General features: G+C 33.9%; 2 protein-coding genes across 2 annotated transcripts; one reads left to right on the top strand and one right to left on the bottom strand.

Annotated features, from left to right (window-relative positions):
• Positions 1-189: 189 nt before the first annotated feature.
• On the top strand, positions 190-7,137 carry LOC149902014 (uncharacterized). The gene is made up of 5 exons (XM_090110979.1): positions 190-301; positions 654-840; positions 998-1,200; positions 6,471-6,657; positions 6,800-7,137. Exons 1-5 carry the CDS (start codon positions 225-227, stop codon positions 7,130-7,132), a joined length of 987 nt encoding a protein of 328 aa, XP_089967105.1. The 5' UTR covers positions 190-224; the 3' UTR covers positions 7,133-7,137.
• Positions 7,138-10,354: 3,217 nt separating this feature from the next.
• Positions 10,355-16,614, bottom strand: LOC149902013 (uncharacterized). Its single transcript, XM_090110736.1, has 3 exons — positions 16,453-16,614; positions 12,315-12,496; positions 10,355-11,205 (listed from the first exon to the last, which is right to left on the bottom strand). Exons 2-3 carry the CDS (start codon positions 12,491-12,493, stop codon positions 10,950-10,952), a joined length of 435 nt encoding a protein of 144 aa, XP_089966862.1. The 5' UTR covers positions 12,494-12,496; positions 16,453-16,614; the 3' UTR covers positions 10,355-10,949.
• Between the last annotated feature and the right edge of the window lie 751 nt (positions 16,615-17,365).

The following is a 17,365-nucleotide window of genomic DNA, read 5'->3' as shown; positions in this document are numbered from 1 at the left end:
TTGTGATTTACTACCCTCCACATTTAATTCGTATCACCATGGACGTAGTATATCTACGATCATTCCTATCATTGCTTTATTTACATCGCTACTACACTATTTGTAACATGACACGGGACGGAAACAAAGTTTTTACTTTTCTGTGGTTAGAGACAAGCGGCTCAATCTCACTTAGTCTATGCCCCCCGCTTGCCGCGTCAACACGTGCTATTGCTCTGTTCAAAATGCCTTCGTGTGTGATGAGATATTGTTTCAACAGTTCATATAATACAAACAAAGCCCGAGGAGTGACTTTTCACCAGTAAGTTTCCTTATTATCAGTAAGTCATGCATTTTACTAATATTGTTATCATTTTACAATAAATCACCACGCGTTCTGCGTTCGGCGCCATTTTCATAGACTAAAAAGTAACAACATTTCTGTACACACAGACGTGACACTATCGATGAGTCTGTTAAAAAAATCCATTTAATTTACTAGAAAATATTACCGTAGTGTAGTATGTAAATATTTATACTTTAACGGTTAACCCGACTACGCAAAGTGAAAAGGAAGGTTATATTAATTATTAAATATTTCCATAGAGCATTAAACAAGAATATTTCCATCTTGTTTAGTTTTAATTCTTAGTTTTAATTCAACTTGTCTATAGGTTTCCGCATCACGGCCACGAAAAAAGGGAGGAGTGGATTAAATTTGTACAAAAAAATCGTAGTGAGGACACATGGTTACCATCAGAGTATTCACGTGTTTGTTCTATTCATTTTAAAGAAGATGACAAATACACCACAAAGACAGGACGAATATACTTAAGGAAAACAGCTGTACCCTGCATTGATGTAATAATTTAACTTTTATCAGTCTTTCATTTTTAGTGATAAAAATACTTACTTGAGCACAACATAGATAAGGTTAGGTTGTGGTAGTTCATAATGTTCGATAAAAATACAACCGACTAACTACACTGAAACGTGACTGAAACCTTTTTTTTTTCAGCCTAAAAAAACCAGTGAACCACCTTCATTTAAAACAGAACCATTGTCTGACTCAGTAAGCAGTTCAGAATCAATTTTCGACAGTCCGAGAACAATTGTACTGAAGAAAAAATTACTTATGGAATCTGCAGCTAGAAAGAAACTTGCTGAGAAGTTTAGGATATTACGACGTCAAAATTATTATCTCAAGAAAAGATGTGCCAGGTACAAAACTCTTCTTCAAAATTTTACAGATAAATTCGGATTTGATTTAAACAAGACACCTGATTTAAATACGACACCTGATTTAAATACGACACCTGATTTAAATACGACACCTGATATAAGAAGAAGTTGTTGAGTAGCATAAGTCACTGAATCAGCCATCAATATTGAATCATCGAATCCATTTAATTAGAGTTATTAACTAATACTCCAAAACTCGATTACATCATGAAGCAAAAACTGATAAAACTATTGTTTATTACACAAAACGACTAAAGCTTACTAAACTGGTATTAAATAAAGGAAATTAAAATACATAGTTTAATATAAAATCCTCTTTTTATTTTATTCCCTAGTATCAGAACCATCAGATAGTACCGAGTAAATAGATTGCACAATGTATCGCATCTGCGTGCATTGCTTAATCTATGAACACGGAACCTCGCCCCGCTCGTACCCCGCCACACCGGCCGCGCGAAATGTTAAATCATCTTAACACGCGTGCATCTTGGCATCATAGCGTGTCGTAAGTTTTCTTAATTTAATCATGCCATAGTGGTTCTGAATGCATGCATATTGCATACAGTACTCCCAAACTGATAATGCGCATAGAAAAATTCGTCACTGTTCGGCAACTGTCATATTCACCGAGCCTCCGAAGACGATATGTTTATTGTATATATTATGTCGTGGCCATATCGTAAATTTGCTCATTTCATGATATGATTGGCCATTTCACGAAATGGTCGCATTTCGTGAAATGGCCAATTTAGTTTGGCCACATAATGATGTGGCTTGAGCAGATAAATGATAAGAAATCGTTTCACGATATGGCCACCTAAACGCGCGGTTTTTTCATGAAATGATCAAAATTATTTGATCATATCGTAAAATAGTTACATTAATCATTGGTAGAGGCGCTGCAAGCTCTGTGTTTATGTGATAAGATGGCGGCCGCTGGCGAAAATTTAATTATTCGCAGTTAAAAACTTCATAATTCGTTTAATAACAATATGAAGAAAGTCATAGCAAAGAATTTACGACGGTTCGAGTACTATGGAAAATGTGGATATCTTATATTATGTATTGAAGAAAAAATGCGTCTTAAATAAAATAATTTAAGACGCATTTTTTCTTTTAGGATATATATTTATATATCCTACTATAGTATTATAATTGTTTGTTTTTTAAAAAGCGTTTCTGGCACTCGCCGGCCGCTGCCGCGGCACGCTCGCTTTGCTCGCTCGGCTCGTGCGTTGTTTATCAAAGTCTAACCTAACCTAACTGTTTTTTATTGCAAAAACGATTCGCTTCTGGCATTCGCCGCCCGCTGCCGCGGCACTAACTTAAATGACATTAAACAAGTTTTAGAATATTCTGAATTTTTTTAATATTTTATGGACTCTTTATATTTTATACGATCTGGCCAAATGTGGATGGCCAAATCGTGAAACGTTGACGATTTAACGATCTGATCAAACTATGTTGGCCATTTGATGAAATGCGACCATTTCGTGAAATGATCGATCATATCATGAAATGAGCAAATCTACGATATGGCCACGACATACAGTGGTGGACGTTTAATTAGAAACACGTAACAGGATGAAGTAGTCATCAATTTTTTTTACTTTTGTGTATTAACGTATTAGAGATTAAGCATTATTTCATATGTAATAGAACACCCGTTTATCTAGTTTTATAAGAAATTGCTTAATTTTAATCAAACGCTACGCAAAATTAATAAAATTCAACAACTTTAAGTGAAATCTGATTTCCGAGTATTTTCAGTCTGGACAACAAATTAGAAACAGCATGGTTCGAGTGTTCCAATGTTGAAATGCTGACAATATTTTTTTCTTCTACAAATAATTGCACCGTTTTTAAACATTCCATCTAAAAGTTTCTGAAAATTAATTTGCTTTGCAGTATAAATGGGTAAAAGTAAAATTTGTGACCCATCAACAAGAAAAATAATTTTAAATTTACATTTTGACAAAAACTGGAGTTACAGGAAAATTGCAAATCATTTAGTGTTCGATAAAAAGATATTCAATGCTACAGTTTATTTAAAAGAGCATGGTACTTCTGATTAAGTGCCTAAAAAAGCTCGACCATGAAAAACCACTGCTCGCGAGCAAAGGCAAATAATTCTTTTCGCAAAGATGGATCCATTTAAAGGTTCCAATTCTATTAGAAAATATTTTTTTGCAAACGTGTTAAAATCTCATACAATCTAAGCCACGAAATTGTAAAGCCGTTGTTGTCTATAAAGATTATAACAGTCTAAAAACAACCCCATACGTGCCCATACTATAATGTTTCCTCCGCCATGCTGAACTATTTATTTATTATCTAAGGCCTGGTTAATTGAACGACGTGCGTATCCTTAGCCGTCATAATTGATTAAATTAATTTTAGTTTCATCCCAAAATCAAACTTTTTCACTGGCGGAATGAAAGTCTTTGTTCCCTGAACTGCCTAGTAAGAAGTTGTACTTTCCTGGCGTCTCTCCCAAAAATTTTGCCTCGACTTATTGCCTGCGAACCGATCTGATCGACACATTGCGAGGTTCATCTTCGGAAAAAACTAATTTTATAATAGAATTTGAACTTTTAAATGGATCCATCTTTGCCAAAAGAATCATTTGCCTATCCTCGCGTGCAGTGGTTTTTCATGGTCGAGCTTTTCTAGGCACTTGATCGGAAGCACCATGCTCTTTTAAATAAACTGTAGCATTGAATATCTTTTTATCGAACACTCTAAATGATTTCCAATTTTCGTGTAACTCCAGTTTTTGTCAAAATGTAAACTTAAAATTATTTTTCTTGTTGATGGGTCACAAATCTTACTTTTACCCATTTAAACTGCAAAGCAAATTAATTTTCAATAAATTTTAGATGGAATGTTTAAAAAACGGTGCAAATATTTGTAAAAGAAAAAAATATTGTCAGCATTTCAACAGGTTTTTACTTTGGAACACTCGAACCATGCTGTTTCTAATTTGTTGTCCAGACTGAAAATACTCGACAATCAGACTTCACTTAAAGTTGTTGAATTTTATTAATTTAAGCTAACGTTTGATTAAAATAAAGCAATTTCTTATAAAACTAGATAAACAGGTGTTCTATTACATATGAAATCATACTTAATCTCTAATACGTTAATACATAAATGTTAAATGAATTTGATGACTCCTTCATCGTATTACGTGTTTCTAATGAAACGTCCACCACTGTATATAGAGTGGTTCAATGTATTTTCTTCATGCATAGTTTATTAGAATTAAGAGTTTTATTGTGATTTTATGGTAAAAGAGATAAGTAACGAAATTTGTTTCGATAATATAAATAGTAAGTAAAAGCCACACGATTGCGAATATATGTTGTATTGATTTATACATCAGTCAGAATCGACATTCGAAATCGAAAATTTAACAATAATTCCAAAAGTTTTCAAACTTCGGTCAATTGAATGGTTCATTGGGACGACAATAAATCTCATTTTGCAACCTTGTCCGCAGTCCGAAACATTGTTAAAATTGCAATTAAATTATTTTTTTGCTGTATGGTCGTGAAAAAAATTCCAAAAGTTCTGCAAACTTGGGGAAGTTTCCGATATAATATTTTATATCACGTATTAAATTTGCAACCAATCTAAGTGTACGGAACATTGTTAAAATTGCAATTAAATTATTTTTTGCTGTATGGTCGTGAAAAAAATTCCAAAAGTTCTGCAAACTTGACACAGATATCGGAAATATATACCGAACGGTTGTATAAATTTGCAACCTTTTTCGTTGACCGGAACATGTTTATTTATAATTATTTTTAATTCGTGGTCATTTTTTCGAGTAAGGTGGTCTCGGAATAATTGGAACTTGGTTGCAAACTTCGAAAACATCTATTCTGATGCATTTACAAATTTGCAACCTCATTCAGTTTAATAAAAAAAAAACATTAATATTCAATCTTATGAAATATTATATCGAAAACTTCCCCAAGTTTGCAGAACTTTTGGAATTTTTTTCACGACCATACAGCAAAAAATAATTTAATTGCAGTTCCGGACTGCGGACAAGGTTGCAAAATGAGATTTATTGTCGTCCCAATGTGCAATGTACCATTCACTTGACCCAAGTTTGAAAACTTTTGGAATTATTGTGAATTGATTGTCTTGACTGACTGGAGTATACTTGGAAAATTCTATACTTAGAACTATTAAAGTGTCTTACTGAAGCTGGCGTAATGATGGATATATGGAAGGTTAAAATAAGACAAAGTTTATATTTAAAAAAATGATTTTCAAACACTGGTTAACATTTAAATTATGAAATCTAATCATTAAAATCTCAGTCCAAAGGATTTACAGAATCAGGGATTATCTCTATTTCTGATATCGTAGAATGATCAGAACTTTCATTATGCTCTTATTAATTTTCACTTTCCCCACTGCTATCTGCTACCTGTGTAAATAATCATTTTATCAGAAAATTCAAGTTTGTAACAAAACTAAGAAGGGTATGTAACAGCAGCTCTATATAATTCCATACAGAGATAATACGTGCGGTCACCACCAATATATAAAGACTTGGTCGGTTTCACTTCAAGCTTTTCTATTTTTATCTATTAGGTACTGTTATGATTATAATAATATGAAATTATTCGCTAAAATAGCGCTTTTAATCGCTAGGGGCGAATTACTTGATGGACGTAGTATATCTACGATCATTCATATCATTGCTTTATTTACATCGCTACTACACTATTTGTAACATGACACGGGACGAAAGAAAGTTTTTACTGTTCTGTGGTTAGAGACAAGCGTCTCAATCTCACTTAGTCTATGCCCCCCGCTTGCCCCGTCAACACGTGCTATTGCTCTGTTCAAAATGCCTTCGTGTGTGATGAGATATTGTTTCAACAGTTCACATAATACAAACAAAGCCCAAGGAGTGACTTTTCACCAGTAAGTTTCCTTATTATCCGTAAGTCATGCATTTTACTAATATTGTTATCATTTTACAATAAATCACCACGCGTTCTGCGTTCGACGCCATTTTCATAGACTAACAAGTAACAACATTTCTGTACACGACGTGACACTATCGATGAGTCTGTTAAAAAAATCCATTTAATTTACTAGAAAATATTACCGTAGTGTAGTATGTAAATATTTATACTTTTAACGGTTAACCCGACTACGCAAAGTGAAAAGCATTAAACAAGAATATTTCCATCTTGTTTAGTTTTAATTCAACTTGTCTATAGGTTTCCGCATCACGGCCACGAAAAAAGGGAGGAGTGGATTAAATTTGTACAAAAAAATCGTAGTGAGGACACATGGTTACCATCAGAGTATTCACGTGTTTGTTCTATTCATTTTAAAGAAGATGACAAATACACCACAAAGACAGGACGAATATACTTAAGGAAAACAGCTGTACCCTGCATTGATGTAATAATTTAACTTTTATCAGTCTTTCATTTTTAGTGATAAAAATACTTACTTGAGCACAACATAGATAAGGTTAGGTTGTGGTAGTTCATAATGTTCGATAAAAATACAACCGACTACACTGAAACCTTTTTTTTTTCAGCCTAAAAAAACCAGTGAACCACCTTCATTTAAACCAGAACCATTGTCTGACTCAGTAAGCAGTTCAGAATCAATTTTCGACAGTCCGAGAACAATTGTACTGAAGAAAAAATTACTTATGGAATCTGCAGCTAGAAAGAAACTTGCTAAGAAGTTTAGGATATTACGACGTCAAAATTATTATCTCAAGAAAAGATGTGCCAGGTACAAAACTCTTCTTCAAAATTTTACAGATAAATTCGGATTTGATTTAAATAAGGCACCTGATTTAAATACGACACCTGATTTAAATACGACACCTGATATAATAGTGAAAGTAGAAGTTGTTGAGTAGCATAAGTCACTGAATCAGCCATCAATATTGAATCATCGAATCCATTTAATTAGGGTTATAAACTAATACTCCAAAACTCGATTACATCATGAAGCAAAAACTGATAAAACTATTGTTTATTACACAAAACGACTAAAGCTTACTAAACTGGTATTATATAAAGGAAATTAAAATACATAGTTTTATATAATATCATCTTTTTATTTTATTCCCTAGTTTCAGAACCATCAGATAGTACCGAGTAAATAGATTGCACAATGTATCGCATCTGCGTGCATTGCTTAATCTATGAACACGGAACCTCGCCCCGCTCGTACCCCGCCACACCGGCCGCGCGCAATGTTAATTAATCATCTTGGCATCATAGCGTGTCGTAAGTTTTCTTAATTTAATCATGCCATAGTGGTTCTGAATGCATGCATATTGCATACAGTACTCCCAAACTGATAATGCGCATAGAAAAATTCGTCACTGTTCGGCAACTGCCATATTCACCGAGCCTCCGAAGACGATATGTATATAGAGTGGTTCAATGTATTTTCTTCATGCATAGTTTATTAGAATTATGAGTTTTATTGTGATTTTATGGTAAAAGAGATAAGTAACGAAATTTGTTTCGATAATATAAATAGTAAGGATAAGCCACACGATTGCGAATATATATTTGTTGTATTGATTTACTTGGAAAATGCTATACTTAGAACTATTAAAGTGTCTTACTGAAGCTGGCGTAATGATGGATATTTGGAAGGTTAAAATAAGACAAAGTTTATACTTATTTAAAAAAATGATCTTCAAACGCTGGTTTACATTTAAATTATGAAATCTAATCATTGAAATCTCAGTGCAAAGGATTTACAGAATCAGGGATTCTCTCTATTTATGATATCGTAGAATGATCTGAACTTTCATTATGCTCTTATTAATTTTCACTTTCCCCACTGCTATCTGTGTAAATAATCATTTTATCAGAAAATTCAAGTTTGTAATAAAACTAAGAAGGGTATGTAACAGCAGCTCTATATAATTCCATACAGAGATAATACGTGCGGTCACCACCAATATATAAAGACGACTGACAGATTTTTGAATTTTTTGACTGACAGGCTACCGTCGCTTATCGCCCGAATTGTTTTCGATTGTGTATGACTCTGACTCTATTCTTTCGAACAAGGTGCAAGTCCATTGTTTAGGGCACTAACGATTCAATTATTCGGGATGATTCGGGTGTTTCTGGAAATACGATAATCAATTAGCGAAGATTTATTAATTTTGGAGTACTGTACTATCCTCTATCAGGTATTCATATTTAGGCTAGCTGCATACTTACCATTAATACTTACATTATAAAATAGGTAGGTAATTATCTATTACCAACACTCCGTTGGGTCTACGCTCCGTTCACCGTTCACTTCGTTAGGCCGCCCGCGCCATTCGCGTGACAGCCGTAGTAATTATATTTGTGTTTATTCAGAATTAGTTTTGTTAAAAACCTAGCATCTTTCCTAGTCTAATCTATCTTCATGTTCAATATCAAAATCAGTTCAGTTGTTATGGCGTGAAAGAATAATTTATTTTGGCATTTAAGTACAATAATGGCAGAGAACTAGAGATATTGTTCCAAAATACCCTCTTTATTTTCTCCTGGTCGGTTTCATTTTAAGCTTTTCTGTTTTTATCTATTAGGTACTGTTATGATTAAAATAAAATGAAATTATTCGCTAAAAGGCTTATTAGACCACCCAATTTTTAGGGACCCTAACCCTAACTAAGAGTGGTGTAATAAGACTTAGGGAGTTAGTGTCCCGATTTAGGGCGATCGGGTCTGCCCGATCTGCCTAGCTCCCTAAAGTGGCTGCTTTTGTATGTAAGGTGTCACCAAACTTCCCTACTACAGGTTTATATAACTTAAAAGGGAAGTTCCAAATGTTTGTGATCACACCGCCATGTTAACAAATAAATAAATTGTTTAAATCAATTGTTTATTTAATTGTTTTAAAATTCAACAAGTGTTCAAATTGTTCTGCACCTACTCTAATTAATTCATAAAAACTCCCGGTTCAAGCACGCTTAGTATTTGCATATTTGAAAGCTTTTCACGTAACCGCAAATACTCTTTCACCCAGATCTTTCTCTTCTTTTTTTTAATATTTGTTATTGCGTCAACGGTTGCCACTGCTACAGCAACTTTTTGAAGTTTCGATACTGACGGCGGCATAATGTAAAATGCCACAATACGTTTATCTCTCTAGACATTCGCGTATAAACTGAGTTAGGGCCCAATTTGCAGAGAAGTGTAATAAGCGCCACACTAACTAGGGTACACGCCCACCCTAGATGCAGGGCCCTTCATATCGGGTAGTGTAATAAGCCTTTAAAATAGCGCTATCGGTTATAATATAATTATTATATAATCAGTTATATATATATACATTAATCGCTAGGGGCGGACTGTGGTACAATGATCAGAAGTTAAATTGATTAGAATGTAAGTTGATGTGTAAGAAGACCTTGAAGTCAAATCCTTTATTTTAAATATAACGAGCATTCTTAGGTGCAAAACACTGAGTCACATTCTGATAGCGTGACGTAATTTCCTATAAATAATTATATATGTTTTTTCATTATACAAAAAAGAAGCTTTTCTTTACAAGCGAAGTCTAACATGAAAAATGCGCAGATACGTTCGTTTTCTATAAAAATGATTTCTCTAGAATTGCCAGTAGTAGTAGTATTGAGAAAAACAGAAGCGTAATTGCTTTCGTGCCTTTTGCAAAGATTAAAAAAGCTTGATTGTATTTTACAAGTACTGTATATTATTATTATTTTTCCTTTACAAATTATATCGAAATCCCACCACTCAAATGATAATAAAATCATTTTCTCTCCACTCACTACTCTAAAAGCACCAATCATCATAATAATTCGAATCAAAACAACCAGTAAGTAGACTTTTAAGTGAATCTGTTTTTATAGTTTCTTCTTGTATCTTGTACTCAAGATACGCTTCACTAATTTTTTCTATCGTCTAAATGTTAATGTTCATTATGTCCAATAGGATTTGGTTTGGTGTTTGTGTGATTGTGTGGCGAGAATCAGGGCAAGAGGGAAAACTTATTGAAAATAAGGCAAGATTTTTATTATCTCCCACTGAAGCTGATACTTTACATTCCATGTGTTTACTGTACAGGCACATTGTAAGGGATAACAAAATAAAAAATATTCTGATTAATGAAATTCTAATTAATTAACCACTGAATTCTCCACAAATCAGCAGGACCTCATAAACAAAGGAATTATTAAAAAAAAAACAAATATTAACTGATAGTTATAGTCGAAGATATGAGGGAAAGGGCGCCTCCTGCTTAACGACAAAACAAGCAGGAGTCACGTGGGTCACATCTCCGGGGCCTCCACAACATTGAAAAGTCATCATACGCCAGCAACCAATTTATCTTTTGACAAATAAATCTGTACAAAATATATTAAATATATACTCTGTAATGCTAAAAACTGTAACGCTACCTCATCAATAGTTCAATCACGATTATTAAATGATTTAAAAACACAACTTCACGTGCAAGAACAAACATTAACCTACGGCGAACACCGCGCTGGAGACCTATATACAAGTCAACATTAACCCTCAGTCTCTGCGTACCGCTGCTTATAATTCCGTTGTATTAATTTCATTTCGTACAGTCTGTGGCCTTACGATCTAATGCTTAACGCGTCCTTTGCTTACAGTCCGTGCGTGGCATCATAATATACATAGTTGAATTTGTTTATAATGTGTATAGGGGGTGCGGGTCTCGTGTTAGTTCCGCTCGGCCTCGGGGCACTCGCGGCTGATGTGTCCGGGCTTCCCGCACACGTAGCAGGTCTTGGTTCCGTCGGGGCAGTTGCGCGATATGTGGCCGGACTTGTTGCAGTTGTAGCACGTCTGGTTGGAGCTGTCGCGCCCGCCCTCGGGGCAGTTCCGCGCGATGTGCCCCGTCTTGTTGCAGTTGTAGCACGACGGCTCGTCCGGGCTCTGCGCGCACTCGCGCGCTATATGCCCCGTGCCGTTACATCTGGAAACGGATTCACCACATTAACGCTACTTTTATGTGCGAGTTTGTAATTTAAATTTTGAAAAAATAATACTTTATGTTTGCTTTGTAGCAATTATTAAGGTCATTACGTAACACATGCGGAACAATTATCGCCACAAACAAAAGAAATAAAACGTCTAACAAGCACATATAAATTGAACTGAACAATAAAAATTAACAATATTTGCATATATGTATAACTATTCAAATTTTCTTACAGATTCACCTTGATAAACATTTAATTTTCCTTATTAGAAATTTTAATACATACATTATTTTATATGCATACACGATTTCATACGTCCGGCCGACGATGGCAAAAAGTTCAATGACTTGTGATAAAAATTAGTATCTTTAATTCGCCAGTGTCGTATGTGGATCGATTCGGTCAGGGTCAGGTTCAATGACGCGATACTCTTAGAGAAATATTTAATTATACTCTGTTACCATAATATTATAAAAACTTCAAGCGGTCGTTAGATCGATCGATTCTTTCATAAGTATTAGATGGGATTCATTGTCTGAACACCGACCGCTTTATGATTACTTACTGGCATAAATGTGTTATGAAAAAAGAGTAATTGAATGTTACCTGTTCAATGTACATCTATACTAATATAATAAAGCTGAAGAGTTTGTTTGTTTGTTTGAACGCGCTAATCTTATGAACTACTGGTCCGATTTGAAAAATTATTTCGGTGTTAGATAGCCCATTCATCGAGGAAGGCTATAAGGCTATATATTATCATCACGCTAAGACCAACAGGAGCGGAGCCACGCGTATGAAACCGCGGAGCGCAGCTAGTTTCAAAATAAAAGCAAGAGAAACAAGATTCCATTAGTAGAAGTAGAACATATCTTTGCGACATATTTATTATTCACCCGGGACTTCAATTCCGATATTGGTTCTAGGTAATTCCAATTTTGGACTTTGCAAGACTGCTATTTATTAGCTAGTGGACACTTTCCTATCAGCCTTCCTGTAAAGGCTTTTTGTGGACATACGAAGGGTCATAATCATCAAACTCCTGGGCTCCTAAAATATTACTACACCTACACTACCTACACATCTGCCATTCTGTACACACCTGTAGCAACGGTCGGCCTCCTCCTTGCAGTCGCGCGCGAAGTGTCCCGTGCGGTTACATTTGAAGCACTTCTCCCGTTGCCGGTTGAAGCCCGCGTCGCGCGACGCCACGCCGCCTTGTGTGCACTCGCGGGCGAAGTGCCCGGTGCGGTTACACTTGTAGCACACGCTTGAACTCATTTTCTGCAACCATCACAATTTTTCTGTTATACACACTACTTCTGCAGTTACATAATATATCTGTGCTTTATACTTTTTTTTCTTTGTATAATTTTTTTTTTGTTAAATTGATTGTTTGATGGAGTTCACAATCGTAATTACAATTTTTGTTCGTACCTACGTTTAAAACATCTAAATCGATTATCTACTTTAATATACCTATTTGTAAAGAATTTGTTTGGTTTCGATTCATCTTAATTTGTTTTTCAATCAGTTTTCATAGATAAAAATATACGGTTTGTCCACGTGGACGGAGGCGTGAACATCAGCTTTGAGCTACTATACAATAAGCACCTTATTTGTTCGTTTCGGCGCGTGCCGACTCAATTGAAATGTGCAGGGGCGTAGGTAGGTATATATAATGTAATTCAAACGAAGTGAGCTCTATGAAAAATCGAAATAATAAATAATGTGTAAAACACACGTTAAAACAATATTTTATATTTACAATTTTAATAGAAAAATGTACACGGTGACTGTTTGGAGTAGGTATATGTAATATGAGTAAATTTAATAGGTATGTATTTAAACTGCCTACCAGATGCACTATAACCAGCTGAATGCACAGCTGTTCGAAGCGAATATGCATTATGCAAGTTTTTAGTTGTTTTGTGTATTTAAAGTTTAAGAACAGATGTTTAAAAAAAATTAATATTGCATTCGTTAATTTGTCATTATTAAATAAGAAATTGTATTAATAATTAATAATTATTGTTGATCTATGAATTTTAACTTCTATTCGTTACTTTTTGGTCCGTAAATTAACTTTTAACTTGTTGGCTCGTCGATAAGAAATCGGGTTTTCATCGAAAAAACTAAGTGGGAAGGTGCTGCACCTGTTGCGTGTATGTGTGTGTGTAACATTAGTAACGCACTTTCACCCGTGTATCGTTACATAGTTGAAACCTTCCGACCAAACCTGCTTCGGAAGTCAACCATACTGTTTCGTCACTAGCTCTATTACGATAAGATGACGAGAACGATGACCTATGCAGTCGTTATAAAAATAAAGCAATACTAAAATAGCTATATACACGTGTATCACAGAAATAGACAATATGTATTATATTGATGCAACAGCTTTCTAATGGAGCTTAAGTATCATTTTAATTATTTATGTTTTACTAATGATTAATAAGCAACGGCTGATACTAATGCCTTAATCAGATATGCATGAATGCATCAATTTCATAAGAGGCGCCGTCATTGAATGACCTCTTTTCTGGACTTTCGTTGACACGAAGTCAGTAACAATCGTCTGCACGGTCGTTACCCCGCAGTGCGTCTCTCTCTAACGTTGGTATACGAAAGAGAGTGAATTAGAACTGTTATTTGAGCTGAGTAACGTATTCTTGACCCTGTCTGATAAGCGCGAGCGCATCGCGTCTCGCTGTTGCAGTCCCGACAATTGTATCGCGGTGAACGCAAATTAATAAGCACGATAGGGAATGTAATTCAGCTTGTTGCTTCTCGTAACATCAATCAATGGATACAGAGAATCGTAAATGGACCAGTGTGGTTATGAATTTGCATATGTATTTCTAAGTTCGTTTGAAGAATTTCGTCATGTTTAGTCATTTGGAACATGACTCATAATTTTTTGTTAGTATTTAACTATTTATGATAGTGTTGCAAAATATTTTGGCTAAACTGTACATTATAGGGCGTGAAGTTGAGTCGTAAATTTTTTTGTGGTTAGCTATTGTCCTATGGAACCTAAACCTGAAATTTCACACTGAGGAAACTTTTAGTTTTTGAGTTATCTATTTACATAATTATTTAATAATAGTTTAAGACTATTTTCCCGTTCCCTAACTCCCTGCACCTTTCACTTGGTGAAACAATTTTATGAAATCTTTACTAAATTATCTGACGGTAGGTAACCACACAGTTTATACAACCAAGTGGAATTATAATAATAAGTGAATTCAGTTCTCTATGAGGCATTGGGCAAAAATAGATGACACTTTGGGGCAAAGAAACAATCAGCCTAGTGTAAAAATTAAATAATTTTTATCTAAGACATCATGGGGTTATCTTGTACACATTATGTACTTTTAAAATTGTTATTCAATAATAATTAATTAAACACTTCTAACATGAACATGAACTACTTACCAGAATTTGATTGTTATGTTAAATGTAATAAATAATAAAAAAAAATGAATAAATTGTATCAAAATTATGTAAATTTGATTTGACTCTTATTGAAATATCTAGTTGGTCTCAATACTATATATGTACCTTATAATAAAATTTACAGCAATACAGAAAATAATCATTTATGGATTTAAAAAATTATTTAAGAAATAAAAAGGATGGATGGCTTATTTAAGCATTTTTATAATTCTGTATACCTAGTTCATCTTTATATTTTTAGAAAACCTAAAACTCAATTAATTTTTCATGTTTTCCAAGATAAGATAAAGAAAAATGTGGCAATTCATTAATATGTTAACTAATCTAAATATTATATTAATTAATGGTTATTTCGCAATTTAATCTGAATCTACTTAATATATAAACTTAATTCAATATACACAGATAGTTTGAGTTCCAAGAAAGGACGAAGAATAATTTTTATCCCGGAAATCTCACAGTATTAGGAACTACACAGGGAAAGTATATTGTAGTATGCATGCTGTCGCTTTAGGCTTTTGAAAATAATCTGATAAAGCTTCAAAATATGGGAACGAAAAGATTTTATTAAATAAGTAGGTAAATATACATTGAAAATTTGAATTGGCGAGTCTGATTATATTGGATCAACATAAAATTGTTATATTGCAGCCTCAGTCATGGTGGATTTGAATATCAGTTTTTACTGATATTCAAATCCACCATGACTGAGGCTCGTTATTTTGTTGAGAGAAATCTTAAATAATTATAAGGAATACAACAAAATTTTTAATTTTTGATAACACATGCTACAACACACCATGAGGAGTAAGTTTTTGACAATGTGGTAAAATCAATGGTTAAATATGTTTGACAATTAAATACTTAAGATAGTCCAATATTATGGAATGTGACTCATTTAAAATTACTATGTACATAACAACAACTTCAGAAAACACATTTTCCTCATGTACCATATAGCAGATAGCATAGTTATATGAATACTAATTATAAGCATTAAATGAAGTTGGTACAAGAACTTCAACCTGTTATATATTCTGTTAAAGTTGAGAATTCATGACATATCAAAAGGTGAATGAAACTTCTATGCACTATGATTAAGATTAATGTTAAGGTTATAATATCTCCCAATTGCGATAATTCCACATCCATGTGCCTGAGAATGACCAAATTGCTTTCCAATTGCGAACTACACGTGTATATAAAGTATTAAAGTTGTTAGGTAGGGCCTTAAGGTTATGTTCAACTAATTATCCTATAGACATGTCATATATTGTGTTAGATTAAACTAACGACAAGACATTTACGTCCTTAGCGCCTAGCACGCAACTATACTTATTAGTTGTACTTTCCCACACTTGTATGACACTTAGATGCGTCACGAGCAAAAAGAAAAAGCTGATTACATGGCACTTGCGAAACTATCAAGCAAGACATGAACAAAGGTGTATTTACTAGCATTTTTGTTTACAATACATGGGTTTTAATGTTCTTTGATTATTGCTAAAGGCGAACGCTCAACAATTACCTTAATTTGATGTGGATCGCAATAACTGCTGTCAAACCACGTTCAATAAACAACCTAATATATAACATGACGTTAAATCAAAAACTTTTATTTTTTCCACTGCACTTACACTGCAGTAACATGAATTTGAACATGAACTCATTGTTGAATTTGACCAAACATATTCTTTACAAGTACGCGGTATAACACATAACCACGTGTAGAGTACCGGTAGCCGCGCATATCACACGTCTTTATTTCACTTTCCACTTACCGATTAGATGTATATTTTCTTGAGCACTTAAATCACTAATAGAACTAGTTTCTTTTCAGTAAAATATTGATGAACTTTACAAATTAGACGTAATTTATGAAGCTATGTCTGCAAGGAAGCCAGCCACCATCACTACGAATTCGTAAAAGACATTTTGACCATAGACATAATAATAAAAAGTTTAGGACGCGCCATAACCATAACTTTCTTGCCATATAAAATACGAAACTTCCATCGTTTTTGCTTTTTAAGGATATGTATACATTAATAATTAACCGACTATCATCGAAACTTATACATAATCAATGCGAATGACTAGAGGCCTTGAATGTTTTGATGAGGCATGCATATATCACGTGATCGGGATATAAACAAAACAGTCATGATAATAACAACAAAATTGAGTAAGTCGATTATCATCGATGTCAGATATTTAACATGATTTTATTTCAATTGGTCCAGATTTATGTATAATCCACGTAAAATCACTATTAAAAAAATATAATAAATAACTAAATTTATTTATTTATTAAAAGCTATATCTAATACACTGGAGATTTCAGTATGAACATTAACTTGTAACAAGAAAATATGACCTTGAATGACGCCTGTATGTTTTTTATCCCTTTCACACCTAACTTGGCAAGTGGGTGTAAAAGGGATAAAAAACATACAGGCGTCATTCAAGGTCATATTTTCTTGTTACAAGTTAATGTTCATACTGAAATCTCCAGTGTATCTATACTTCTATACTTAATATTAAGAGGAAAGGTTTATAAACTACTGGACCGATTTTGATGAAATTTGGCACAGACAATCTTTAGACCCTGAGAAAGAACATAGGCTACCTTTTATTGCGAAATATGTACCACGGGCGAAGCCGGAGCGGAACGCTAGTTAGATATAAGCTTCT

The sequence above is a fragment of the Colias eurytheme genome, chromosome 16, assembly GCF_061535395.1.
Source record: "Colias eurytheme isolate Ceu_HAF_F1 chromosome 16, ilColEury1 Martin Lab GWU primary, whole genome shotgun sequence".
NCBI lineage: Eukaryota > Metazoa > Arthropoda > Insecta > Lepidoptera > Pieridae > Colias > Colias eurytheme.
The sequence above is the reverse complement of the archived record's forward strand: the minus strand, read 5'-3'. Positions and strand labels throughout refer to the sequence as shown.

Bases quoted from the DNA above. Each gene is read 5' to 3' on its own strand.
- LOC149902014 (XM_090110979.1), top strand. From the start codon at position 225: ATGCCTTCGTGTGTGATGAGATATTGTTTCAACAGTTCATATAATACA. The intron at 302-653 runs GTAAGTTTCCTT...ACTTGTCTATAG, and splicing joins CGAGGAGTGACTTTTCACCA to GTTTCCGCATCACGGCCACG. The intron at 841-997 runs GTAATAATTTAA...TTTTTTTTTCAG, and splicing joins CAGCTGTACCCTGCATTGAT to CCTAAAAAAACCAGTGAACC.
- LOC149902013 (XM_090110736.1), bottom strand. From the start codon at position 12,493: ATGAGTTCAAGCGTGTGCTACAAGTGTAACCGCACCGGGCACTTCGCC. The intron at 11,206-12,314 runs GTGTGTACAGAA...ATCCGTTTCCAG, and splicing joins GAGGCCGACCGTTGCTACAG to ATGTAACGGCACGGGGCATA.